Source organism: Prunus dulcis, chromosome 1 (genome assembly GCF_902201215.1).
Source record: "Prunus dulcis chromosome 1, ALMONDv2, whole genome shotgun sequence".
Classification (NCBI taxonomy): Eukaryota; Viridiplantae; Streptophyta; class Magnoliopsida; order Rosales; family Rosaceae; genus Prunus; species Prunus dulcis.
The window spans coordinates 2565002-2574678 of record NC_047650.1 but is presented as its reverse complement, the minus strand read 5'-3'; the positions used below and the strand labels follow the sequence as shown (position 1 = coordinate 2574678).

The following is a 9677-nucleotide window of genomic DNA, read 5'->3' as shown; positions in this document are numbered from 1 at the left end:
CCAAAGCGAAAATTGGGTCGGGTCCAGTCATAGAGATGACATGTGGAGCAATTTTAGAGGGTGAAAATCTTATTTGAAATCTGATATTAGAATTTTATAATAAATATCGACAAGTGGCAACCGAAAATCTTATCCAAAAAATTTGTCTGAAATTTGATATCTGAATGTTATAACAAAATATGGACACATAGCAACCAAAAATTTTATTCGAAAATGTTATCTGAAATTTTAGGTGAGAATTTTATAATAAATAGTGATACGTGGCAATCGAAAATCTTATTCGAAAAGTTTATCAAAATTAATGGTTTAAGTATAAAAATTAGAAAATAAATTAAAGTAAATAGTAATTGTCCTTGCCCTTGCCCTTGCCCCTGGGATGAAAACAAAAAAGGTAAGGGTGCCACTATTCACGTGAATAGTGACAAACCTTGCTCTTGCCCTTTGAGGTGGAAGTGCTCTTTGTGGTTGTTTTAGTTAAACTCCGTGTTACCTTTAGTGATATTTGGTTGTGTCAGTGTTCTAAGCCCAAGCCCAAGCCCAATTGAAAGCCCAGCTCTCCTTCTTTTTTCAACGACTTTTAAATACACTTTTTCTTCTCAAACCCTTGGCCTAACAGGAGCAGCCTCTCATTCCAAGCCTCCTCTCGCTCACCCCCCCTTCTCTTCTTCCTCAATCCTCATCTCTTTGTCGGCTGCCTCAATCACAGCTCTTGGAGGAGATGACGAGAAGAAGGCCTCTCATTCTTGAAGCAAAATACCATCGCCTTGCTCTAAAGCTGGCCTCAAGGCGCTTTCGAGGCGCGGTTTTTAAAACATTGATTTTTATCACGGGGGAGTTTAGAAGAAATGTTTTTTTTTTTTTTTGGTTTTCAGAATTGTACTATTGATCATTCTTGTAAGAATGTATTTCACAGTACGACAATATAAACATTTAGCGCTACTCTATATAGTGATAAATGAATTTATTATACAAAAGTAAAGGACTATTGCCTTGCTTAATTACCTGCAAACTAAGGGCAATTCTTCTGGTTTGTGGGGATCAGGATCCACATAACAGGCAAGCGTATCCTTCCAGTTAATTTCTGAAGATTGGTACAAATCATTATTGGACATATAAAACACATTCTTCCCCAAACTCCCTTGAATAAAATCCTTTCTTAAGCTCAGTCTCCTGCTCATGAAACTCACGTATCCCATGGATCATCCTATCCAAAACATCAAGAGAAATCCCATGATTTACAATCTGAAAGAAAAACAAACCCCATTTCTCACTTGCATCTCCAACTCTCCCGACGACTTCAGCCAGCGCGTAAACTGCGTCGTTTTGGGAGATGCCTTTGAGATCAATCATTGGGATACTGAACTGGGCATGATAACTTGCCTCCGTCTCATGTTGTGATGCAGAGTAGAAAATACGTGGGATTTTGTATCGAGCAGTCCCATGGCACCACCAGCTTTTGTATCCTCGAATGCTTTTAACTCAATTGCGCGCTCACTGTAAGTAGCCCAGTTGTAAGTTCATCATCTGCGCTTATTGTGGCGTCCGTTTTCTCTAAAAAATTTTTTGATGTCAACGTGAGGATCAACCAGATTATAGAGAAAGCTCTACATTAATTGTTGAACATCCAAAAGGTTACTGTTAAGACAATAACCGTACGCTTTATGTTTTGTTTGGGTTTTTATTTTGTTTTAGTTGATCCCTGGATTTTATGCTGAATTTGTAATTGGGCTCCCATGATTAGTCCTATGCTCTTTAATTTGGTTATGAAAATTGTCATTTAGTCACTTTACAAATATCTTAATGAACCTTGGCATGACAAAATGACAGCGACTGAAGTTCCAAGGTTTTGAGTGCCACATTACTGAACAAATATAAAGTGAAGTCAATGTTTGGTGAAAAAAAAAAACAATTCAAAACGGAACCTAAGTTAGCGTAAGAGCATATAATTCATTATATTTCAATAAAATGATTTTTTTATTTTTGGGTATGCTATTTTTAAGAGTCAATATACAATCATTATGAAATGGACTTTTGTTTTAGAGCAACTCCAGCAGTGCTGGGTTACTCGGGCTGGGGGGGGTTTGGGGCCAAAAATGGAGTCCAGCAGCACAGGGCCAGCCCGGGCGAGGGTGGGGGCCAGCAAAACGGGCAGGCCCGAAGGCGGAAATGGCCCGAGGTCCAAACCGAAGTCCAGGACAAAATAGCTGACGCCAGCATGGCGTCAGCCCTGAAAATTCGAATTTTTTTTTACCGTTGGCGCGTGCATTGCACGCGCCAACGTTAAAAAAAATTTCAAATCCGCGCTACAGTAACCGCAACGGCTCCTTGACACGTGGCGCAATCTGGTCGCTCCGATTGGAATTTTTCCTTCAATCCGACGGCAGCCAATTTTTCTGCCAAAAAAAAATGAAAAAAAATCGAATTTTTTTTTTTAAAATACACAAAAATTACAGAATTTTTTGTGTATAAATACCAACCAATACTCTTCACTTTTAACACCAAATCCTCATATATTTTCTTCTCCTTCTACTATTCTTCACTTTCTCCTCAATATTTATTCACTTTCTATTCAATATTTTTTCACTTTGAAGTTTTAATTTTTTTTCTAGCATATTATGGGTTCTTCTAATGAAAATGGAGGGGCATGGAGCATGATAGAAGATGTTAGCTTGTGTGAGGCTTGGGTCGAAGTTAGTCATTGTCCAGTCTCGGGCAATGAGATTAAATTTTCTCATATGTGGAAAAAAATTCATCAAGCATTTTGTGAAATTTGAATTTTGAAATGTATCTGAAATTTGAAATTTATCTGAAATTTATCTGAAATTTGAAACCGAAAATCTTATCCGAGATGAATAGTATTGACACGTAGGAACCCAAAAATCTTATCCGAAAATATTATCCAAATTAATTATTTAAGTAAACAAAATTGTGAAAAAAAACAAAAAAATGAATAGTAATTGCCATGGCAAGCCCCTAACTGCTGGAAACACATTTTGCTGGAGGGGACTAGGGCAGCCACTATTCACATGAATAGTGGCTGCCCTAGGGCTAATCTTGCCATGACAAGGGGCAACTGGTGGAGTTGCTCTTATAAGCAATTTTTATGCGGTAACTTTCCCTATCAACCAAATGACAAATGACTAGATAGTTGTGCTAAGGCATCAACATCACGACTGACGACTGTAATTTTTTTTCTTCAAGAAGTACTTTTATTAGAAGGCCATTAGCTAATAACAAGGATTATTGACAGACAATTTGAGACCCTCGGAGAGGATTATTGACTCAACATACAGAGTGACCACCAACCAACAACAAAACTAAAACACAGATAAGAGGTCCAAACAAATGGGCCCCACATCCTGCATAACCCTTTTCAACCCTTCATAGCTTGAAATGTTCTAATGCAGAGTTCCCTTTTACGAGTTCTGAGAGGTAGTACTTCAGATAATCTTTAACACTAGTTTCTCGATAGATTTGAGGATTTTCTTCTGACAACAACTCCTTGATTGGTCCATAAACTTTTGGGTTTTCTGCATGTGGTCTAAAGAAGGTTGGCACAGAAACTCTTGGGCCCACACTCTGCGCTAGAACTCTGTGGTTAACACTAATAAACTTGTCATTTGAGATGAGCTGCACAAAAACAACGCAAAGATATAAGTTTATTGAAAGTTAATTTATACATAAAATTTTTGTTTTTATTTGGTATTGATAGATTTAGTACAGTGAAAAGTTGGCTATATATATATATATATATATAATTGTAATAATGAACTTGCCTGCAGAAGATCTCCAACGTTGACAACAAGAGCTCCATGCGTGGGAGGAACATCAATCCATTGATTCTCATATAAAACTTGGAGGCCACCTACTTGATCTTGTAAGAGTACGGTGATGAAACTTCCATCAGTGTGCTTGCCGGTGCCCATAGTCAATTTTGTTTCAGGACATGGAGGATAATAGTGACCCATAATAGAAAGCCCCTCAGCACAATCCATGTACGCGTCTTTAAGTTGGTTTGGATTGAGCCCAAGAGCCTCAGAAAGCAACTCAAACAAAGTAAATCCCAAATCCATCACTAGCTTTGAGTACTCATTCACTATATCTCTGCAACTCGAAATCATCAAGTTCACTCATGAATTTCATTTACCGAATGATGAAAGTAATGGTAAAAGACTGAAAGGTGTAAATTATAAACTAACCATGTAGGGAAGTGATGTACAGATTTTAGTTTATGTATAAAAGAGGATCAACTTCCTTGAAGTTACGTATTATATGGAAATTATTTTTCTCATAAAATCTATTATCTTGTACGTAATGACTAGATAAACGTAAAATTTTTGATGTACGAATGTAAAACGCGTCTTGTTGGTAATATTTGTATTAAGTATAAACTCCTCATTCATTCATGGTATATTGCATAGTAGCACCATGTTACCATCACAAAGAAAATTTGTCCAACACTAAATGCACGGTTAGACTAGAGTGTATAAAATGTTACATATATAAAAATTTAATTAATTTGTAGTGCCATGCATACCTGCACACTGAGGGTAATTCGTCTGCTGGTTTGGTTGGATCAGGGGCCATATAGCACACAAACGTATCCCTCGAGTTTCCTTGTGAAGATTTGAAAAAGCGATTATTGGACATATACTGCTCCTTGTTCCCAGCATCCTTTGAACACAACTCTTTCTTAAGATCACTATCCTGCTCATGGAACTCACGTATTCCATGCAGCATCCTATCCAAAATTTCAGCAGGAATTCCGTTTTGAACTTGAAAGAAACCCCATTTCTCACATGCATCTCGAATTTGCTCGACTATTTCAGTTCGTAAAACTGAGTTGTTATGGATGCCTTTAAGGTCAATGGTTGGGATACTGAGTTGGGAAACACTTCCCTGCCCATCTGCTCTTGTTGTGGCCATCATTTTCTTTTTTTGGTTTTGGATCAAACAACGTACGTGATTAACACATAAAAGCCTTTCGCTGGTTAGAAAATACAAGCAGAAGAGGAACAATATAAGGCAGTTTGTAAGATCGGAGCTAATTAGTGCTTTGTTTAACAATGTACAGCAATATATATATATACAACTTTAAAAATGGTGATTCAGATTTAGACCCTTTCAACTTTAAAAATGGTCATTCAAGGCTGCGAGCGGCAGCCTCTTTTGTGAGTGGACTAACAGGGAGGTTCTTCTGGGACGCCCCAGGTTTTCAATATTCTTACTGTAGATGAAAATGTTATTGGTTAAAATTTCTTATCTTTTGACACATAAAAAAATATTAAAAAATTTAAAAAGTCTAGACACAAATCCTCCTTACCACTAGAAAACCACTACCAAACGTTAAATTGTGTGTTTAAATCCATTATAGTTTTAAATTAGCTAAACATACAAGAAATTTTACAAATTTTAGAATATTAATTTCCATCATTTATGAATTCCTTAGTACTTTTAAATTTCCTCAATCAAAATTTTAACTACAACCATACTCTCTAATATGGGGAGTCATAAAAACTTTAATTTTTTATTATATATAAATAAAAGTGATCAATATTGGCATAGGCCTAGGGGAGATTCAAACCAAAGATCTCGAATGTAGATGTGACTGCTCTAACCACTTGAGCTACAAGCCCCTTTGCAACCAATTAATATTGTGTTAGAAATGAGGAGGACGTTTTTTTTTAATTGATCATAATTGGTCCCTATCTACATAAAATGATATAATAACAAATAATAGCCAATATTAAATAAATTATTAAATTATTAAAATAAAGCAGTATTAATTACATGGAGACACTAAGAGCCCCTAGTCTTTATATTTTAAGATGTAAAGGAGCATCTTTGGAGTTGTAGATTAGGAAGCCTATCTGTAAATGCTCTAAGGACCCGTCGTGCATTTTCCCTTTTAACTTATTTAACTCCTAATTTAATGGGCATTCTATTTGAGGAGGAAGGACAATTCTTTTTTTCTTTTTTTTTTTGGGTTGAGAAATTCTATGATTGCATTCATAATTCAGTCAAAAAAATTACTAGCCACAAAAGGACCATTACAATAACGGAGCGGTCTAATATCAAAATTAAGACAATCTAATGTGTCTCCACTAACGATCAGGCAGGATCGAACAACTTAATACTAAGTAAATATCAAATTTCTACATTTACCATATCAACATTGACATATATTTTTCGGTCTTTCCTTTATCACAAGTGATCCTAAACTTTTTAAAAGTCCTCATTTTAGTCATCAAACTCCAAAATCAGTCAACGTGATCCTTTATATTTTGGCCTACATATCAATTTGGTCTCTGTTGTATTCTGACAAAACTTTTGTTAAAATTGGTCACATGTATTGTCATCTAAATATAGGTTATTTTAGCCTCTTTTTTTACACGATATTCTAAACTATTTAATGTACGGAGAGGGGGATCGAACTTGGGTGCAAGAGAGCGCCCATACTGCCTTGGGCAACTGGCCTAATTCACATTTACATATAGGTCATTTTAGCCCTCAAACTCACATTTTTGCTTCACAAGGCCATATTCTCTACAATTGGGGTTTCACATTGGGATTCATCAAGGAGAACATATAGCCTTGTTGAGCAAAATATGTGAGATTTACTTTGTTTCATCGGTAGATATGTTGTATTTTATGCTACCCCTTCAAAGTTGGTCAGATGATAAATTTTATCGGAGATTTTAATGGAATGCGATTAGAGAGACTAAAATAATGTGTGAACCAATAGATTAAAGATCACACAGATTGATTTGAAAGTTTGAGGACTCAAACGAGGACTTGTGAAAAGTTCATAGACCATTAGTAATAAAAACTAAAGTGAATTTTTAGATTAGTTTAGTGCATCTATATAGGTTTGACAATTGAACTCCATTCATGCTAATTTACCTAGATTGTATAGGTGAATCATTTACATATAGTTTGTATTAGGGAGCTATAACATAGAGATTAAGAATTATAGAGAGCAATTACATATTCTTGCCCTTTGGAAAAAAATTAATTTTTTTAATGTTTTTTTGGTTGAATTGAACAAATTAATTTCAAACCATGAAATTATGAAATTTGAAAATTGGATATAAAAAATCGACAAACTACCCACTAATTTCAACTTTAAACCAATTAAATAAATACGTAGTCGAATTTGTATATCCCAAAACATATGTCATCAGGAATACCAACTGAGTACATCCAACAAACATATGTCATCCCGAACTTGAAGCCTCAACTTTCTAAAACTTCAAATCTTCAAGTTGGACCAGGAAACCTCCCTTTGACAAATTACTGATCGCTGTCCATTTCAGTGGCCGGCATGAATGACTGACGAATTAAATCCACAGCTATCTTCACACATAAGAGATGAGCTACGTTCAAGTTACTACTACTAGTCTACTTACTAGAATGAAACAAAATCTTGGTATATAGACACATGCAATAATGACACTTTGTTATTGTTATTTGCCGATTAGCCGTCGTCAGAGGAAGACCCACGTTGGGGAAAACGGCGGGGTCAATTCATCCCTTTGGATAACGTCACTTTGGTTCGGCCATCCTTGTAAACCAAAAAAAAATTAGTGTGTTGAGTCCTAAGTTTGACGTGTTGAATCCTCCAGAAGCGAACGCCACCTCGCCACTATACCTCAAAAGTCAGTCATCTTGACCACTTGGTGCTGGAACGCCCACCACCTGTCTGTGGAAAAGTCTGAATGAAGGCCAGCAAGGCAGCAAATCAGGTTTAAATTTTTTATTCTTTTTAAACAGACAGAATGGGCAGCCCCGCTTCCATTCCATTCCAACGCCGCAACGGCCAGCAGCAGTACCCAGTCAAAAGGAAACACTAAAATATACAGGCAAATTTTAAATATATATATGCTGCTATATTATTATAATATAAAACATGCATACCATCAGTGACTTTTTAAATTAATAAAAAAATGTTCTTCTATTCATAAATTATGAATGATAATAGTATTATTTCATTGTTATGGGTGGTTTTTTTTTTTTTTTTCTAGTTTTATTTGACAGGTGTTTTTTCTCAAAAAGTTTTTTTTAGAACTTTTACACGGCAACCTTCGGAAGAAAATTCATAGATTCGCATCTAAAGATAACAAATGAACTTGAAGACTGTATGTTACCATGTTAGCACTGATTATTTATATTTTCTGGTTTTTTTGTCAAGGGAATTAGGGAGCGGAAATCGAATGTAGCACCTCTTGTAGTATTAGAAAGAAAAATACTATTTTGAGATTTTTATGTTAATTATGATTTGATTATTTCAAGGTATATCTATTTCATCAAGATTGTTTTTAGGTTAAGCTAATGAGGTTTTTTAAAGTTGTATTGAAGCATCTTGATAATACGAAAGATAATCATACGATTAGCCAAAGAGAATCAAAGTCTAGAATTCACCAAAATTGAGAAAATTTCTAGTTTTTTGAATGATAATAGGAATAACAACCCTAAACAACTTAGCCAAAGTTTGTTTAAATACTACCTCAAGTTCCTAGAAACCCTAGGAATCCAAAAAGGAAATAAAAAGGAAAATGCAAAAAATTAGCTCAAAAACTAAACGACATCAAATGCCAAAAAAGATGGAAAAAAGTGATGAGTTTTAATTGTGACGTCGTTCTCTTTGAAACAACGGATCATAGGTCCGATTCTGAGTTCGAGGCTTAAACCTGCAGCTTCTCGATTTTCACCTTACGAGCGCAACGCTCCAACTTATCTTCAAATGCTTTTAGCATCAGTTCTACAGCATATATTCAATTGAAATTTTAATAGATTCTACATGAGCTTAAGTATGAAGGGGAGCCTAACAAAGTCTTTTATTTTATTTTATTTTATAGCAAATTTTATGCTGGACTTTCACATACAAATAGATAGCATCATCATATCTTGAAATGTACTATAATTGTCGGCAGGTTCCTTTTGATCTTTCTTAGGAATGATGCATCATATATACTCTTAAAAATCAGCTTCCCGGAAGATTTTGGGAACTTTTTTTTTTTTTTTTTTTTTAGTGTATCATTTTATCTTCTTTTTTTTTTTCTTTCATCCGCCCATTATTCCCTTGTTTTTTAGGAGAGTATTTTTACTCACCACTTTTATTCAAAGTATACAATTATCACTCTTCTCAACACTTGACACGTGTCTATAAGTATAACTATAGTTCTAAAAATACAAAACAAAGAGTTAACTATATGGTTATGCCAATGAACATATGTCAAGTATTAGGAAGGGTGATGAGAGTACACATTGAATTAAAATGATGAGCAAAAAATATTCCAATTTTTCAAATGATAGGCCATGCTCTTTGTTTCCCTATTAACCAAACCAAACCAGCGCACACTACAAGAAAGTTGTACTATATGTGGCATCAACTTCACAAATATCTTTTCTCTTTTCAAAAGTACTTTTATTAGAAGAGCATACACGTAATAAGAAGAACTGACTCAAACAGACAGTTTGAGACCGCAAGAGAGAAACACAAGCTGCTGAAAAAATCAGAGAGGACCAACACCAACAACATATACAAACTCGTCACCAAGCAACAACAAAACTATACCACAAATAAAACGCCCAAATAAATGGGCCCAACATAGAAAGTGAAAATGACACTAAAAACTCCAAGCCATAGGATGAGAGACACAGCCTGCAGCCAACAG

General features: G+C 35.2%; 1 protein-coding gene across 1 annotated transcript; it reads right to left on the bottom strand.

Moving 5' to 3' along the window:
* Positions 1-3305: 3305 nt before the first annotated feature.
* Positions 3306-4929, bottom strand: LOC117615095 (1-aminocyclopropane-1-carboxylate oxidase homolog 1-like). The gene is made up of 3 exons (XM_034344098.1): positions 4544-4929; positions 3777-4110; positions 3306-3630 (listed from the first exon to the last, which is right to left on the bottom strand). Exons 1-3 carry the CDS (start codon positions 4927-4929, stop codon positions 3382-3384), a joined length of 969 nt encoding a protein of 322 aa, XP_034199989.1. The 3' UTR covers positions 3306-3381.
* Positions 4930-9677: the final 4748 nt, after the last annotated feature.